Source organism: Schistocerca americana, chromosome 10 (genome assembly GCF_021461395.2).
Source record: "Schistocerca americana isolate TAMUIC-IGC-003095 chromosome 10, iqSchAmer2.1, whole genome shotgun sequence".
Taxonomy (NCBI): Eukaryota; Metazoa; Arthropoda; class Insecta; order Orthoptera; family Acrididae; genus Schistocerca; species Schistocerca americana.
This window is the reverse complement of record NC_060128.1, coordinates 195,005,957-195,026,024: the sequence shown is the minus strand read 5'-3', so window position 1 is coordinate 195,026,024 and position 20,068 is coordinate 195,005,957. Positions and strand designations below refer to the sequence as shown.

The window sequence follows — 20,068 nt, the reverse complement described above, 5'->3', positions numbered from 1 at the left end:
ACGAGGTGCCGAACGTGGCCTTTTACGCTCCACTGCGGCAGTACTGAACAGGTGGGTCACAGACGCCGGTCGGCGGCAGAGACATACACTTACACACGCGCCGCCTGTGGCGGAGGTGTACAGACATTCGATTCACGCATCGGTACGTGTTCGGCAGCGGTGACACCGTGACAACTTCTCTGCAGTTTAATTACACCGAGAGCCAGATTCCGTGCTTTGCCCAAATTAAAACCATTGCCTCTATTTATTAAATTATTAGCTAATATGATCTCTATATCTTCTTTGAAGACAGAATCCCAAAAGGAAGAGGTGGATGTTATAAATCTTCACATCACTGTAGTTTACGGAATGCCCTGTACGAATACAACATTCGGCCACAGCTGACTCGTCTGGACTTGATAAGTAAGTGTATCAAGGAAGTTCCACACATCTTTCACGAACAGCGCACGTCGTTTGACCTATGTACGACTTTTCACAATGTCCGCGAAGAATCTAATACACACCTGCCTTACGAAGCAATAACTGTTCTTCACAGAGCCGAGTAAAACTGCAATCTTTGTGGGGGGCCAGAAGATCACCTCAACACGATGTTTCGCGAGAATACAGCCTATCTTCGAGGAAAGAGCTCCCACATAGGGCAACAATGCACTCGATCGGAAGGAATTACTCTCTTCTTCCTCATCACGTACTTGCATTCTAGGTTTTACATTGAATGTTCTACGAAATTGTTGCCGAGAAAATCCATTCACTATAAAAATGCTTTGAGGTAAGTGAGCTCTTCTCACAAATGATCTTTATTGGACATACAGTGCGCCCCACGCACTAAAGTCTTCGCTGTAAAGTTGACGGTACATTAGGACGTGTCATATATCGTAAACCGACACACACAAATCTATATCTACGTGCCAGTAGCTGCCATCACCCTTCAAAGACCGTAGGTGTCCTTAAGACCTTAGTGCAGAGGGCGCACTGTATATCCAATAAAGGTAATTTGAAAGAAGTGCTCACCTCAAGATCATTTTTAAAGCAAATGGATTTTCCCCACAGCAAATTCGTAGAGCTTTCAATGTGAAACTTAGAATGCAGGAGTGTGATGGGATGAAGGTAGTAATTCCTTCTGATCAAGTGCATTTTTGCACTATGTGGATGCTCTTTCCTCGAAGATAGACCGTATTCTCAAGAAACACTGTGTTAAGGTGATCTTCCGGCAGGTTTGTATCAGATTCCTTGCAGAAATTGTGAGATGTCATACATAGGTCAAACAACATGCATCGGCATCGTTCGTAACAGATTCGTGGAACGTCAAAGATACATGCGCTTATGCCAGCCAGACAAGTCAGCTGTGGCCAAACATTATACTGGTACAGGGCATTCCATGAACTACAGTGAAGTGCAGATTTTAACATCCACCTCTTCCTTTGGGATTCTGCCTTCAAGGACTCTATAGAGATTACATTAGCTGATAATTCAATAAATAGAGATAGTGGTTTTAATTTGGACAAAGCATGGAATCCGACTCTTGGGGTAATTAAACTGCAGAGAAGTCATCACGATGTCACCATTGCCGAATTGAATGTCTGTATGCCTTCACCAGAGGTGGCGCATATGTAAGTGTACCTCTTGACCGCCGACCAGCGTCTGTGACCCATATGCGCAGCATGAAGCATATAAGGCCACACTTGGCACCTTTTTGTCAATCTTGCAACTCACTCTGAGGATGACTGGGCGATATGTGGCCGAAATATCAGTGGAAGAATTTTCATTTGCGTGGCTGCATGCCCGACACTTAATGGACCATTCATTACGCCGCGAGAAGTTGAAAAAGTATGTTGATGTTATTGTGGTCTTCAGTCTAGAGACTGGTTTGATGCAGCTCTCCATGCTACTCTATCCTGTGCAATCTTCTTTATCTCCGAACAACTATTGCAATCTACATCCTTCTGAATCTGTTTAGTGTATTCACGCTTTGGTCTCCATCTACGATTTTTACAATCCCCGCTTTGCTCCAATACTGAATTGATGATCCCTTGATGTCTCAGAACGTGCCCTACCAATTGGTCCCTTCTTCTAGTCAAGCTGTGCCACAAATTCCTCCTCTCCCCAATTCTATTAAGTACCTTCTCATTAGTTACATGATCTACCCATCTAATTTTCAGTATTCTTCTGCAGCACCATATTTTGAAAGCTTCTATTCTCTTTTTGTCTAAACTATTTATCGTCTATGTTTAACTTCCACACAGTGCTACACTCCATACAAATACTTTCAGAAAAGACTTCCTGACACTTAACTCTATACTCGATGTTAACAAATTTCTCTTCTTCAGAAATGCTTTCCTCGCTATTGTCAGTCTACAATTTATGTCCTCTCTACTTCAATCGTCACCAGTTATTTTGCTCCCCACCCATCTCCTTAATTCCCACCTTTTTGCAGTTTCTTCAGTTTTAATCTACGGTTCATAACGAACAGATTGTGGTCAGAGTCCACACCTGCCCCTGGAAATGTCTTACAATTTAAAACCTAAATCTCTGTCTTACTATTATATAATCTATCTGAAACCTTCCATTGTCTCCAGGCCTCTTCACGTATACAACCTTCTTTCATGATTCTTAAACCAAGTGTTAGCTATGATTAAGTTATGCTCTGTGCAAAATTCTACCAGGTGGTTTCCTCTTTCATTCCTTACCCCCATTCGATATTCACCTACTACTTTTTCCTCTCTTCTTTTTCCTACTATCGAATTCCAGTCCCCCCCCAAATGACTATTAAATTATCATCTCCCTTCACTATCCGAATAATTTCTTTTATCTCATCATACATTTCTTCAATCTCGTCATCTGTGGAGCTAGTTGGCATATAAATTTGTACTACTGTGGTAGGCATGGGCTTCGTGTCTATCTTTGCTACAATAATGCATTCACTATGCTGTTCATAGTAGCTTATGCAAACTCATATTTTTTTATTTATGATTAAACCTACTCCTGCGTTACCCCTATTTGATTTTGTATTTATAACCCTGTATTCTCCTGACTAGAAGTCTTGCTCCTCCTGCCACTGAACTTCACTACTTCCCACTATATTTAGCTACATAGACATATGGAATAGATTCGTTCATAGTTATTCTGAACTGTCCTCACCATTTTTCCAGTTGTCGGACGATCTGTCACTAATCGTTGCGCAAACCAAAAATTACTTCTTGTTTTCACAGCCTTGTCTGCTGTGTGGTATAGTAGGGCAGCCGTTATTTTTCAACTTTATAAAAAGTTGTCACAATTGACAAATGCAACAATCAGCACAATGTTTTATGTTTTACATCGCTCAAACGACTGTAAGATGACCCCCGATGACAATTGACTTTATGAATTTTTCACGCAAGTCACATTTAAAAAAATAAAAATACTAAAATAAAAAAAATAAATAAAATTAAAAAAATAGGCATTTCACTTCCAATTACCTTTAGAAGCTAATAATGAAAATTAAAACAAATTTAACAGTTCCATTGCTGTGGGTCCGTATACTTGTCCTGTTCCGCCATTTCCCAGCTGCCATGCAAGTATATACGCGCATTACTCAGATTTCCCTACAGTGCTATGAATGCCAGTACACATCCTGACTTGCCTACCTCTCACTGCTGCGGAAGAGTTACTTACAAATCTCACTGACTAAAAAAGATTCAAGTATTTCTCATACAACATACGTGCCTCATTGGGTGCTGTCAATTGCAAAAAACATTTCGACATCTCGAATCACTTACGAGATATGACAACTGTTATGACTACACGATTCACGATGTGCAAGGAAGGATGTGAATGGGCATGACATATATGATCATCCTCCGTATATGAAACCCTGAACTAGAGAACAAAATCAGATATCAGTCTACTCTCAACTTCAAATAAAATTCTGGTATCTTATCTACATTTCATTCACTGCAATGTACGAGTTAAAATCAACAATACGCGAAGTTTACACAATGCGTTTTTTGATGCAATATATTACTCAATTGGATACAGCGCAGTATCACGGATAATGACAAGAAATTCTGCTCTTTATCAAGTGACATCAGACCGTAGGATGTGCAAAAATCAAACTTTTCCACCTAATGGTTTTCAAAAAATTGGACGATAAGTACTTCGTATCACCAGAACACCATCATTCACTCTTTTTGTCTCTCAATGATAAATTTTGGCTGTATGTTCCAATCAAATCATCTGCTGTTTCTTAAAATCAATCTTTACATCAAATATCACCATAATTTTTCATAAATTATCCAACAATAGCTTATCCAAAAGGAAAGACAAAACAGTAAGAATTAATACTGATTAAAGCTCTTAAACTGTAAAGTTTTGCTTGAACTGTTGTACTCAATCTTACATCAAACCAAAACATTCAATTACGTATTACGGTACACGTACCATCACAAGACAACAATATATGGACACGCAAGTACAAAGTGAGAGGAAAACTCATTACTTTCTAAATGGAAATAAGAAACGACAGAAAAAACGAAAAGAGGAAAATCTTTTTAACATTTGTCACAGATTGCAGCAGAAGCTGCAGCTATCCAATGCCACTCTGACAATTTGTTCTTGCAGACAATACCTAAATATAAATTACACCCCATAGCCAACTTGTGGGTCAGCTTACCTCTCTATTTCTTATAAAATATTTTTGTTTCCAGTCTTACACGTAAATACGTGGCAGTAGTTAAAATAGTGTGTTTAAGTCCCACCGTGCCACGGCTTCGGAAGCATTTTAATTTCGGTACTCACCAAGCAGTTCGTCATCGTCGCCCAGTTCTCCAAGTATCGCTCCGACGCCTTCTTCTTCCAACTTCTCTAGCTCTTCGGTCACACTTTCAGGTATTTCTTGAGCATCTGATGACACAATGGCACCTACAACGATGAAAAGTAAAGCAACTGAGAATTCTGTCGAAAGTAAAACACGATCGCAGCACAGCTGTGACATTTTAGTTAGCGGTACGGGATCTCTCAACAATCAGGCGCATGTAAATCTCAAACATTATGTACAAACTCGAGTGCCCCAGTGACAAGTGCACGAGCCATCATCAGAACAAGACTGTACGAACTCACGGGTCCCCTCACAGGTCTCCCTGTACAAACTGCTGGCAGCACTAAGCACTCTAATTAATTAACTTTATGCTCTAATTGCAGTCTTTCATTAATTGTTGGTTCTCTATTCCACATTTCATTTCCAAAGTAGAATGGCTATTTTACAGCAATGTGGACAGTGCAACATACAGAAATTTGGAGCAGTCCAGGAGGGTGTACAGATGGCTGAAGTGGTCAAGGCAACCACTCTAATAGGATGACAAATCTGGGTTCGGATCCCAGTCCGGCACAAATGTTATGAATAGATAATAAATCTGCACTTAACACAGCTGACACCAAGATATTTTCATACAGAGAATTTATTTCGAATTAAAGTGACATTCCTAATTCAATGTGCTATCAACTGCAATACTGGAACAGCTCCCTTTCTCTTTCAATGTTCTGCAGAAAATTTGTTACCTCATCTTCAAAATGCCACAAGTAGTTTCTGTTTCAGCTCGTTTACTGTGAACGGAAATTCGTCGCACATTAGTGAAGGCTATCGACTCCTTTATTTCGACGGTTGCCACGCAGTTCACTCGAAGGTGGCCAGGATGAAGGACGGCCCACATACATTCGCTGTACAGTAAATACAGCGAGAGAGCCTAATTTGCTTTTAAACGTAGTTATTTTTGATAAATTATCACTGTACCTGATGATATATTAAATGCTTGGAAAGAATATTTTGACAACTTATTTTTGAACAGCCCAGAACTAGAAAAGAAGCTGGAGGTAATTCGCCCTACAATAGCTGTACATCTTGTAAATGGCCCGACATACGAAGAAGTAATCAACAATTTGAGATAAACTGAAAATACCACAACGTAGTGGGAGCTGATGGAGTACCAGGGGAATTTCTGAAACATGAAAAATTGTTTCATTTTATTCTTAAAATTTGGAAAGACGAAAAAATACCAAATGAATGGAGGGAATCAATCAATATCCCTACACACAAGAAAGGAGATAAACAAAACTGCAAGAATCAGGGGAATATTCCAACAGGTCACAGCATAAAAGTACTGTCACATATAATATTTTAGAGACACCCCATATACCGAGGACATAACAGCGGACTACTAGATTGGTTTTTGGAAAAGTAGATTGACAACAAGCAGCATCTACTGCATCGAGACCATAGCTGAAAAAATATGGGAATACAACAAGAGCATCCATTACCTGTTCATAAACTTCCAGAAAGCCTACAATTCGGTGCAAGGAGAAACAGTTCCAAAAATCCTACAGTTTGGTGCACAGAGAAATGGTGCAGGGAATCGTGGCAGACTAAGGAATCCGCAAGAAACTCATCAGTTAGGTCAAAGTGCGTATGGAGAAGGCAGTAGGCAGGCTGACATACTGTGGCTCAGTATCCGACTGTTTTGAGAAATGGCTTCAATCTTGCCACGGAAAGCGTGGTACGAGAAACCAAACGAGTGACAAATGGAAACATTACAGATAAGCAACCAAATATACTGGCCTATGCAAATGACAGTTTTAACTGGAAATAGGAAATAACAGTGGTGAAAATGAAACACTGTTCGAGAAGCTAAATGAAACTGCCACGAAAATAGGCTTAAAAATTATCGTATAAAAAACAGAATATATGATAGTACGAAGGAAAAATATGATTGCAAAATAACATTATAATCTTCACACGGAAAACTGTACTTTTCAGGAACACTCCCAACTTGAAATATCTTGGTGTAATTAGAAATGTTTGCAATAGAAGATACGGAACACAAACAGAGTTTACTTTTCCCTCCAAAAACTTCTATCCTCCGAACTAGGAAAACTGAGCTGAAATTCTACAACACAATCATCAGGCCACTACTGCTACATGGAACCAAAGCACAGAGTGTGACCAAAAATGAAGAGTACCATCTCTCACTCTTTGAAAATAAAGTGTACAGAAAAATCTTAGGGCGTATATCTGACAGAGCAACACAAAGGTGGATTTGAAGATCCAACAAAGAAATAGTTAAGCTAGGGGACTAATCCTTGGTAGCGAATGTCGCTGAAGTGAGACGTTTGCAATGGGCGAGCCACAATGTCGGAGTGGACAGTGGCAGAATAGTCCGTCAGATATATGACGAAAAGATGGAAAGCTCGAGACCCCCTGGAAGACTGAGAGGCAGATGGTAAGAGGAGGTGACCTGAGACAGCAGAGATCTGGGTATCACTGCTTGGGAAGAAGTGGCACAAGACGGGAAGAACAAGAGGTGTATAGGGAGAGCAATGCGAGATTGTTACGTCCCAAAGAAGCCAACAGAGGGACTGACTTTAGTAACTATGTATAGAGCATTGACAATACCTACATTTTCATGCCACTGTGAATAATCTGTCTTAAGGAACTTGTCACTTAAATTAAATCTGTTTACAGGTACCCTTATTAAGGAAAAAACTGTTCAATTTCATTAGTCATAATTTTTGTAATTTTACCAATTCCTACAATCTTTCAGCTGTCAGTTCTGATTAATAACTCAAAACATACATGGCACTAACAGTTGTTATATTTTATGCTGTTGTGACACAGACGAATGATTTAATTGCAGTGTATCCCCTACTTTACGTTTTCATGGGGTCCAGACTTAAAAACCGCAAAACTGAGGAAAATGCAGAGCCAATGAAAATGTTAAAACCTCCAAAATATGAACAAAACCATATGTACGAGTATAAATCGTAATACTCACTAACACAATGTATAAAATCTGTGTATAAGCGAAGGAAACTAAATGTAAAATACAATGTTTATACAATAATTTGTTGTAATGAATTTCTTCAGTTCTTAAAAAATCACAGATGTGTAACAAGTAAAAACTTGCCAAAAAATTGAAATTAGTACGTGTGTACAAGGAAACAGATATTTTCCTACATGCTACAACCACCAATTATACATCAACAAATGCGAGACATCTTCCCTTCGTGTTCACCCAGCAAAAAGCAAAAATTGAAGCATACATTGAATTAAACCAAAAACTGAAGTACGATGAAAGATGTCAGAACCTAATGTGTGCATGCAACTTGGGTCGAGTCCATATTTCAAGCTGTGTACATACTAAGCTTAAAACATGTTTGCAAAACATGTTTCCGGCTATTTGATGTGGACGCCATTTGGAAATATCTTTCAAAACACAGAAATATCTGTCCATAGCAACGCCCTTACAGATCAAAGGAAAAAATGTTTCACGCCAGCTACAGCATGTCACTGCTGCACGGTGCAAGTGTGTGTATGTATGTTGCATTGTACTGTTTGTCGTATAGAGCTGTTAAGCGTTTTGTTTTCTCTTGCTGTATTAACTTTTTCTTGGGGGGCGGATTATGCAGTGCATGAAGCAGTTCACTGTCGAGTTGTTATTGTTGTGCCAGACTGATGGCTGCTTGTGCAAGAAGCAGTAAAAGAATAAAAATAAAACAAGATGCTCTGCAGAAAACTGCTGCTCCATTTGGTAGAATACTGAGAAAGACTGCACAGGAAGTCACAAATCACAATAAATAAATAAAAAAAGAATGAATGATCCAATTATTTTATAACGCAACCGCACTGAGAGATGCTTATGGCCTTCAGGTTGCAACTCACAATAAACAAATAAAAAAAGAATGAACGACTGACATCTTTCATTCTGTCTGTATGAACCATTAATAGTTCAGCAGCAGTATTACAGTTTCCTCGCCTCTAGACATGGCAAAGTCAGAAACAGATGAAAAACAATGTAGGAAATAGTAAGAAATACATGTGAAACACTATAGGAAATATTTCCAATAAAGCATATTTTCAGTGGCAGTATGGACGCCACTTCACACGACATTTTGACGTCACTAGTGGGCTTTCGACTATGACTTTCATGAGCGCTTTTGAACAACTCCTGTGTGAACTTCTATTATTCATTTCCTTCGTAGTGTGTGATGTACGAGCGCAGTAAGCTGTTTCGAAGCAACGGTGCATTCAAATTACCGTACTGCAAATATGTCACACATATCATTAAATGTCAATTAATAAAGCTTCAACGATGTACGGCTTCAAGAGCTTTTATAATAACTAATTCACAATACAAAATTCAGACGAGTAAGCTGTATCATAATGGTTAATGTCACGGTTAGCTGAGTCAGAGGTTATAGGTTTGCAATTCACTACATGCCAATATTTTTTTCAACTTAGCATTGCTATCAGGCTTGTTATTATCATAATACCATATGTTTTGCAGTAATCGATGTTGTTCAACATTTCTGTCTAGTTAGAGAATGAAGGACGAAATAAATATTTAGCCATTTATTTCCAAATGTGAGGTGATTTCCAAGTGTTTGGTTACGCAAAAACCTAAGAGGACAGCTCACATTTGTGCAAGTGAAATAAGCAGCAATAAAATTCATACCATTCCTTATCACAAATATTTCACAGCTTTTTTCCAAATATAAAGCAATTTCTGAGTGTGTGGTTAGGCAGGAACCTAAAAGGACATCTGAAATTGCTGTAAATGACAAGACGAGCAATAACATTCATATTGTTTCTTGTCACAAATATTTTGCATGTTGTGCAACCACAAATATATTTCCCAGAGGGATCTTGCTGCAACTGAGATTCTTCTGTCACTAACATGTCCACGACACTATAACAATCGACAAATCGACATCCTCATTCCTGGTCGCCTTCACAGCGCCACCGAGTCACGATTATGTCAGAAACTGCAACAAGTAGTGTGAAACGTACTCAAGCCACCATAATTGCATGGTGAAGCTAAATATTGCAAGTTGTGTTGGCAACACCGATCGTGGATTACGTCAGCATTTCCTCTCTAACGTCCCCCCCCCCCCCCCCCCCCCTCTCTGCAACAGCCTGAAATATTCCTTTAACTCCACCATCAACCACTTTGCGAACCGCCTGTCTTTTGTGCCACTTATTACTCATTCAGTCACATCAAATGCCAATAGGAAGAAAACAGGATGAAATCAAGCGAGACATGAGTAATAATTTAGAATCGAGTAAACTCTACAAGAAAGAAACGTAAAAACAGGGAATTTTTAGCACTGACCTTATGGGTTCTTTACAGAGGCTATACATTTATAGTGTAAAATTGTGAAAAACGTAAAATCGGAGAACGTAAAATCGAAGTTCCACTGTAAAAAGCAATTTACTACTAGTTTGATGGTCCACTTTTTCCCACTCTTTTCCATAATAAGATAAAATGACTGAAATGTGTGTAAAATTACCAGTGTTGAACTGGTAGTAATATTTTCTTTTACTTTATTTTTAAATACATTTATAAATAAAATTTACGTTTTAAGTACATTAATAGGTAATTTAAGAATTGTTGAATTTCATAGTCATTTCAATATCATATGTTAATAGCTGCCTGTGCTCGCTCATTCAGAAGTTCTCTTTCTCAAGTAACTGATGACTGTCTCCATGTATGAACCTTGGGGCTGCTTTCAAGTGTTGATTGTTCAAAAAATTGTTATCTTTTTCAATTGTAAAAAATCTTCAAATTGTGCTGGGTTGTCCAGGTTCTGAAAAAAGGAATTGTTTCCTTTTACTTATGAAGTTCACAAAAATTCTGCATTTACAGAGTTGCCACAGCTGCCAATAAGAGGTCTCTTGTTTTAGTAAGCCATTTCTCGGCTCCTGTGCCAAAAATCACGATTTTCTCCAACAAATCTTCATTTCCCACACAGATGGCACGACACTGTGGTGCACGGTTAACCTACGCAGCTGCAAATTGTAAAAGAAAACTAATAAACAACCAGTCTACATTTTGTTATTGATGAATTATTGTGCACAAGTAACATTTAATTGATATTTTTCCTGGACATTTATCTAAAACACATATAGCGTGCATAATTAGATAAAAAAAAAAATAAATAAACGAGTAAAAATGAACAGATCGCAAAAAAGGAATGACTACCAGTGAACTAGTTCCCCGGGAGGAACGAGTTTGCCCATCTCTAGTCAGAGGTAGTGTTTTCCACTGTGTTTTGTGAACACAGATGACAGAATTACAATAATGGCAATTGACGACAAGAAAACTGCAGGTGACAAACCCTGTAAAACCACTAATTGTGCTGCAAGAAACAGCAGCACTAATAACCAAATGTGCTGTTTAACGGAATAAAATAAAACCGAGTGGAATAAAGGAAAACACTCTGACGAAAGTACAACACTATTGAAACATTCTCGGAAAAAATAGAGAACCTCACGAAATTGGACTTTGCTCAAAGTGGAATCCAGAAAGTATTCATTCTTAAAATAAAGCCCCAACTAATAGAATGAGATTTTCACTCTGCAGCGGAGTGTGCGCTGATATGAAACTTCCTGGCAGATTAAAACTGTGTGCCCGACCGAGACTCGAACTCGGGACCTTTGCCTTTCGCGGGCAAGTGCTCTACCAACTGAGCTACCGAAGCACGACTCACGACCGGTACTCACAGCTTTACTTCTGCCAGTACCTCATCTCCTACCTTCCAAACTTTACAGAAGCTCTCCTGCATAGCTTGCAGAACTAGCACTCCTGAAAGAAAGGATATTGCGGAGACATGGCTTAGCCACAGCCTGGGGGATGTTTCCAGAATGAGAAGCTTCGCAGGAGAGCTTCTGTAAAGTTTGGAAGGTAGGAGACGAGGTACTGGCAGAAGTAAAGCTGTGAGTACCGGTCGTGAGTCGTGCTTCGGTAGCTCAGTTGGTAGAGCACTTGCCCGCGAAATGCAAAGGTCCCGAGTTCGAGTCTCGGTCGGGCACACAGTTTTAATCTGCCAGGAAGCCCCAACTAATAATTACTCAGTAGTCACCAAATTCTCATCTGTACTACAATAACCATCATCCACACAACAGCAGCAAGTGTTACCTCCGAGCAGAGACGAAGCACAAATGTAGTAACTGCCCGACAGGGTAAGTGAGAACACCGTCACATTCGAATACGGGAGGAGTGGAAGCACGGCGAGGAGGACGTCGGTACTCACCGGCAGTAGTGAACGGCGACGGCTGTGGGGGCGGTTCCTGGTGGTGTGGCTGTGGGGGCGCCTGCGGCTGGGTATGCTGCACCAGATGGTCGTATGGATCCAGAGGGTTGCGCTGCGCACGCAGCAGCGCTCCCGGGTACCGCTGCTGCAGAACGTGTCGGATTCTCGGGTCCAGGCCCTGTCGCAACAGAGGAGTGTCTCGTGTCAACGGCAGACGGGAGTACGTGACGAGAGGTGCTCACTTCTGTGAGCCCTTTCTGACACGTTAGGTAGCATTGCTAAGTCACAATTTGTTCCCGTCAAAATACGCGAGCTCTCGTTTGAAAAAAGATCTGTCCAAACACCAGCTAGTTATCAGTCTCACTTACACGGTTGTGGGCAGCTTGACACCTGCACTACACAGTGAGTTGCTCTTCAATTAATTACTTTTCTATGAATGGGTTTTAAGGTGTAGCAAATTTGTTAAAATATGTTAAGTCTCTGAAGACTGTTGGAAAAGAAGGGCTCTCAGGCTCCAGTGTCCTGCCAGGAGGCTGAGGGGCAACAGCCAAAGGCAGTACACTGGTAAGCACCATGCTACATTCAGTTTAGAGATGACTGGTAAAACCTCGACTCTTCACAGAATCAAATTTCTCGTTACTGCACAAACAAATTAATGAGTTAAATTTAGCACCTACGGTCCTAGTGCCCTTCGTACAGCCACACTGCACGAGGTCACTTTTGTCACCCATTCGGTATACGGAACCTAGCGATCGCAGGAATACACCCCGAGTTCGACACTGTTATAATAATTATCTGTGTAGAGGTGATGCCACTTCCCTAAGAAGGTGTCAATAGTTCAATCACTGTTTTTGCTAAAGGCTGTCCAGCACCGGAATATATCTCGAACGAGGAAATGTATTCCGCACTCAAATCACACGGCATCCGAGTGAGTATGCCTTACTTCGTAATTTTTGACGATTTGTAAACTTTAAAATTTAACCATCCACGCCACGGTATCAATCACTTAAGATTAAAAGTTTCTTTAAGCTTTTTGGAAAAATAATCAATTACAAATTGCACTTTGAAAAGCTAGTCGGCATTATCCGGTTTATTGTTGTTGTCGGAAAAAGGTAAAAATTATAATATTTGTCCGAATTGGTTGCGGGACATTGTTTTGTGAAATATCAGTGTGTCTATCGACAGATTCGGTGACCGATAATCATCGATCCTTGCTTTTTTCACAATTTCCGTAAGGATAGCAAGCCCAAACAATTTTCTAAGTTCAGGTCCCATAACGTTGACAAATAAGACCTTTTTTTTTAGCCAGCTCCCTACTATTGAAATTTTGACTGTAGTTCTTGTCGGTTTCATTGCTAATATATTCAAATAGATCGATCCCAATATATAATTGTACGATATCCTCGAGACACTGTGTATCTTTGGGAAATATGTTTGGACCTGGAGATCCTTCAAATTTATTATCGGTCCTCGGTAAATCAAAGTCTAACCACTGTACACAGTCTTCATCATCCGATTCAGTCGGCAACTGTAGCATTCGTCGAATTCTTCTCGGACGTCTTTCACTATATTCCAACAATTCAGCATCACTTTCCTTCTTTTTTATATCCGACGTCTTCTTCCCAATCGGCCAAGTTGTCCCGAACGTCTTTTTCAGCTGTCACGATGAAAGAGCACAAGTACTTATAAAAACAAAAAACTTGTTGACGTGTATAACTTAGTGTTACCTAAACGTAACACCAACAGAATGCAGAAGATACTGAAGTGCTGTCGCCGGCCACTGCGCAATACTATGTTCACGACACTACTGTGGTGTCGCCGGCTACTGAACGGTACTATGCACGACACCACTGTGGTGTCACCGGGCCATTGACCACTTTTTCACGCACGACACCATTGTGGTGTCAGTGGACAGCATAGTGTTAATGCTGTTTAACAATATACCTCGTTACGAATAGAGTGACATTATTTTAAATTTTTAAATTCGGTCCGTAATTACTTGAACTTGTTTTTTTCTTTTTCTTTTCTTTCTTTCCTGGAAGAATAATATAGATAAGAAAACAGAGTGAGAAGTAAAGATGGATAAAGAGAAAGTTATGAGAAGAGAAATGAATAGCGCAATTAAAAAACTGGAAAAGAGCAGAAAAGGAGATGGTGGAAAAATTAGAGAGAAAACGTTAAGATACAGACGTGGTCAAATTCTGGAGGGTGTAGGACTGCACTGCAAGAGCAACACGTCAGGTGGAGAGACCGGGAGTACCGGGACAGAGTGGCGGCAGCAGCAAGCTACTCGCTCCCCTGCAGGGCATTTCCGTCAATTAGCTGCCGCTGTTCTCGAGATGGCAGTTCTTCTGTGTCTCTGCCAGTTTATCATTTTATCCTCGACCTTCCCTCCCTCTTTCAATTTCGCTCCCTCTTTCCTGCTAGCTCTCGACTGCAGGGTTCATACCAACTCGTAGGGCTCATTCTGACTCTCATTTTTCTTTTTCCTTTTTTCACCCAGCCATCTCCGAAACTGCTTCGACCTCCTAATCTCACCGACGCCACCTCGCTCGACTCGGTCTCACCTCGTCCTCACGAAATGTGACTCCCGGTAAGTCAGAAGCTGATTGTGGGTGCCAGATTAAAAACAATCAGAGATTAAAACTTGTCTGTGGAGTACAATATAACAAAACTTCTGAAGAATGAAGGCACAGAGAAAGTGATGGGGGTGGTACAAAAGATCACAAATGGTACACTGAAGAGAAGAAAAGCTAGTATACGAGAAGAGAATACAGTACACTATTCCCCCAGGCGATTTTAGGTCGCAAAGGTCTATACCGAGTAGTACGTAAAAGGAGTTATTCGACGTCAGACGGGCACCTTTACAGCGCATACAATTGTAAAACGACTTTGCTGATAACATTTTGTCTAATGTATTAAGTAATTTCCAGATGACAATGACACTCCACATTATCAGTTTACAATGTCTATTAGCGTTTCTACAGGCAAGGGAAAACTGTTGATTTAATGAATTTCTGATTTTTGCAAAAACTGACTGAAATTGTTTAACATACAAACGTTTACATAAAACATTGACAGGAAGGAATTTCACAGTTGCACTGAATTTTCTACCAGTATATTACAGCTGTTAATCACCACAAAAATAAACAGAAAAAGCTGACTCTCGATTACGTCGGAGAGTAAACTGTAAAAATCGACATTATGACAGGATTAACTTTTCCGTGACAACTAATACGTTTACAAATAACTTATTTATTACGAAAAGTGACCGTTCTTCCCATTGGAATGCCTATTTCTTCACAAAAAACGCACAAATCTTCTATAATACTTGAGTAAAACAATGAAAACACACCCAAAAGATACCGAGTGGTAACATTATGTGTGCCCTTACTGTGTTACACCAGTAATTTAGATATCTCTGCCTTACCTGGAGGGGCGCCCTGAGTGCAGCCTGTGCCTGCAGTGGCAGCTGGGCAGCCCTGATGACAGCGGGGGCAGCGAGGCGTGGAGGGCGCGACGGCGCAGGTGGCAGCGGCTGCCGGAACTCCGCGCCGGGGTCCGCCGCCACCTCCGCGCCACCGTGCTGCTGCGGCGCCAACTGATCTGTAGGCAGCCGTAAGACACGGAGTCAGGAGGCGATTCTGTATTAAGGTGCTCTTAACGGTGCATGTAACTGTTTAGGCCTTAGGGTGAAGTGTGTGTGTGTGTGTGTGTGTGTGTGTGTGTGTGTGTGTGGGTGAGAGAGAGAGAGAGAGAGAGAGAGAGAGAGAGAGAGAGAGAACACTCACGCAACTTCACTGTCAGACAGACATACCCGAGATTTCACAAATATAAATAATGGGAGGGGGAAGGGGAATGAGGCAGGGAGGGTGAAGGAGAGAGAGAAAGGGGAGGGGGGAGCAGCACTCACACAACTTCACTGTCAGGCAGACATACCTGAGACTTCACAAAAATAAATAAGTAAACCATTTCTATTACATAAATAGCTCAAAAATAGTTTTCCCAATTCTCATGACTCACATCTTTCTGTTTTCTGATCAGAATTCCCTTTCTCTACACTACTGACTGCAGGAAATGGTTATACACAGCAACTTTCATAACAAAAGTAAAAGCAAACTGGCATTTTCATTGCAGCTCAGTACAGAAGTCTGTGTCTACAACTGTGAACACAACAGCACAGATTGTTTACAAATTTAAGTCTGCACTCGTCGTCACTTTTCGGCGAGAAGGGTTGTCCGTACAGAAAGCTGGATACCAGCCAATGTACACCGTTGTCACACCACAAAAACCTCGTCTGCTATTGTAAGACACGAAATATTGGCGAACCGGCTCCCGACGTCTGTCCTCGATAGACAGTACCTGACAGTGTGACCTGCAAATTGTTTTGTATTTACCATGAGGAAAATGTGAGTGAACTACGTGATGCTTTTTCGGAGGCAACTACGAGGGCCGTGTCGACTCGGGCAGTATTCCACGCGATCGATTTGCCCTCCGGGCATCCACTGTGAATGACAGTACAGGCCTCCAGTACTGTGACGTGTGAAGAAGGTCGACAGAGGAACTCAGATCGACGACACTGAGTACCTGCATTGACGAGAGCAGCATTTTTCAAACACCTGACGATTGTCGTACGTGTGTGGAGGCAGCCAGGTACTACAGCGTGTTTCGGGCGTACACACCGACAGGCTCGGCTGAGAAGTGGGTCAGTCACACTTTGGGCCAGTATCCACTGTGAATGACAGTACAGGCCTCCAGTACTGTGACGTGTGAAGAAGGTCGACAGAGGAACTCAGATCGACGACACTGAGTACCTGCATTGACGAGAGCAGCATTTTTCAAACACCTGACGATTGTCGTACGTGTGTGGAGGCAGCCAGGTACTACAGCGTGTTTCGGGCGTACACACCGACAGGCTCGGCTGAGAAGTGGGTCAGTCACACTTTGGGCCAGTATCACTTACTGGTGTTTTAACACTCTCAACTCTGTCGACGGCAATTTCGGAGCTGTCCCAAATCGGGACAAACAAATGTCCGGTTCTACAATCGACATTTTCGCGGTAAGTTCACCTTTTGAGACAATAATGAGTGATAACACCACTTTCGCACACCAAACATCTTCCAGCGCGAGATAGGAATTGTAGAAATGGAACGGTCCGAGGCGTATGCCGAAACTGACCCGATCGAGCACACTCGGGACCAGTAGAAACTCACAGTGCACTGTCACGGCTGTTACAAGAACCCTCCTCACACACTGGGTGACCTCAGCAGGACCGGCACCGAAGAGTGGGAAAATCTCGAGCAGCATATCGACCACTTCAGCATACCGATAAGGATCCGAGCAGAACAGTGTGGCAAATACTAGAGATGTGCTCTTTCGAATACACTGCTTATATTTGTGTTGTTATTGTTGCTTTGTATTTATTTGACAACTAAGTAATAAATAATAATAATAATAGTAATAGTAATAAATAATAATAATAATAATAATCTCTGTCACTGCATGCTCCCCTGAAATGTAAATGTACATATATTTCATATATTTGCAGATAAGTGGGTGGTGCAAAGTTCTTTTTGGGAAATTCACACGACACGACCTCACCTGCCGCCCACAGCCTGGGCCCCGGCTGCTCGTCTGCCGCCTTCTTGGTCTGCAGGAGGTCCCGCAGCTGTTCCTGTGCAGGTCTAGGCGTCAGAGCCGGCACGGCATACGGATCTGCGGCCGCCACACCGCCCACACCTACGCCGGCAGACTGAGGCGGCGCGCCCACGTGGGCCTGTACGACGGGCGGGCCGGGGCGGACAAAGCCCAGGCCGGCAGCCGTCACGTACCCGCCCGCGTCCGGACCGCGCGGGGTAAACCCGTGTCGCGGGGGGGCCGGTCCTCCGGCAGCGGCAGCAAACTGGACGGCGCGCATACCGGGCGGAGGCGGTGGTGGGGCTCCTTGAGGGTACGGTGTCGGGGTGTACCTGCAGATCGTGGAAAGTTTAGTTTTCCTCTGACAGCTGAAAGATGTAATCAATCTTAATTACTCCCTCAGATAGTGACTAATCGGGCAGATAAATGGAAAACTGTTTAATCCCCACTGCTGTACAATCTTACGAAATTATTACAAATTCTTTTCGTGGCATAAAACGTGATTACTTCTTTTTAAATGTGAAAACAGATGAACACCACTCTCTTCCTTCTTCCTCTACGCAGTTATACTGTCAGCGTATCCCTCTCACTGTGCTTACAATATCCCTACAGGTTGTACAGTGGGGCGAGAGCAGCTCTGGAACAGCCCATACATTTGACACGTATCGCTCATTCGTAGATAAGGTATAAAACACAAAAAAACATTTGGGATGAGGCAAATCTGAGTGATACCCGAAGGTTGTTTTGTCAAATACGGGGATTTACAAGCATAATCTGCAACATCAACGTACATTATTGGCTTCCACTGTTAACTGGTATAATGCCTCCTGCTCTATGCAGATGTACTGCCCTTACGAGAGAATTCCACAAGATCTCCAGAAATTCTTACCTACCCGTGCATAGCAACCTGCCACTTTTAAATCTTAAGAGACTGAAAATCACGCCATCCGACTCTGTCCGATGCTGCTGACACGATTACTAAGGATTTCGAACCCCTCGAAGAATGCAGAGGTCGGTGGGAAGCCGTGTGCCTGCATAACATCTTCTCAGCTGCTAAACTTCCGAGTCGATTCAACCTACCACACGAGACTAGAACTACTCTCGACAGAATCCACACCCACCGTGGCTGATGCGGGGATGCTCGTTTTAAGTGTAAGAAGCTGGCTAATCCAGCCAGTGACTGTGGGACTCCGTACCAGACTGTTCACCAATTTGTCAGTGAATACAGGATTCGAGCCTATCACAGTGCTGAAGAGGACTTCCTGCTAGCAACTCCAGATGCAGAGCGCTGGATTGAAGGACTGGATATTCAGTTGTAAAGACAAACTTAAGTTTCTTGTGTGTCAATATGTGCACAAGTATATGTAATTTAATTTTATGATATGTCTGTATTAGCCATACGCTATACAATAATTAATAAATAAATAAATAAATAAAATCTGATATACTTTTTGCAACAAAGTGTAAATCAAGTCGTTAGCTACAGTAAAAGCAGAAACGAATCAAACAATGTGGAGAATTTAAAAACATACAGTATCCAAATGACAGTCGAAACATTGCCGTGCTTTAGTACAAGTGCTTCTATCGGAGATTGCGCATCGTTCCCTTCGAACTGCTTCACCCGGGAAGTTACAAGGGGACCTACAGCTTAATGGCACTCCAAACCACAGCACAATGAGGCACTTTTCACGTACGTCGATCATTTCTGTCGGTAAGGAAACGACAAGTAGCAGAAAAAATCCTACGTTTAACTGGGTATCGATATCCGGGACATTCAAATTTTCAATCTGCGGCTTCTCACTAAACCGATGACATACACCTCGGTAAACTCAAACACGCGTGCCTCTCTTTCTTATCGATAACCTACTGCTAGACTTTCGAGGTTACCTCTGCACTGCAGCCATCATTGGTGGGAATTGCTGCTGAGCTGGGGGCCTCGGGGTGTGCGGCGGCTGGGCGTACGGGTCCACGACGTCGGAAGCGGCCGACCGGAACACAGCCACCTGCTGCGGCTGCTCGGGTAGAGGGGGGATCCCCACCAGGGTCGGCTGGAAGGTGCGCTGAGACTGTGGGGGTGGCACCGGCGGCCGTGGGACGCCCACCCCCGTGACGGCGGCTGCTGCGGGGTGCGGGAAAATCGTGCCGCCCGGAACCGCACCCGCACCTGGACTCGGCAGTCGCTGCCCCTTCTGGGCACCTGAAGGAATCCCCGCAGGTGGCGGGAACGGGGGTGGACGGATGCCCACCGGTGACGTCAAACAACCGTCCTGTATGAACAATAATAGAGAGGTGTGAAACAGAAAGGATAATCCGGTAATGTGGAAAGTTTTTAACTTAGCAACAGATACAAATGGGAACAAGAGTTGCTAAGAGCACT

General features: G+C 42.2%; 1 protein-coding gene across 1 annotated transcript in view; it reads right to left on the bottom strand.

Annotated features, from left to right (window-relative positions):
• The window catches only part of LOC124552384 (histone-lysine N-methyltransferase 2C-like), a 434,288-nt gene that overhangs the window by 265,359 nt on the left and 148,861 nt on the right, over positions 1 to 20,068 (bottom strand). The window contains exons 30-34 of the mRNA XM_047126647.1: positions 19,579 to 19,958; positions 17,656 to 18,023; positions 15,485 to 15,660; positions 12,055 to 12,232; positions 4,771 to 4,893 (exon numbers count right to left, since the gene is read on the bottom strand). Of these exons, the coding sequence (XP_046982603.1) occupies positions 4,771 to 4,893; positions 12,055 to 12,232; positions 15,485 to 15,660; positions 17,656 to 18,023; positions 19,579 to 19,958 (1,225 nt within the window). The remainder of the gene's footprint in view (positions 1 to 4,770; positions 4,894 to 12,054; positions 12,233 to 15,484; positions 15,661 to 17,655; positions 18,024 to 19,578; positions 19,959 to 20,068) is intronic.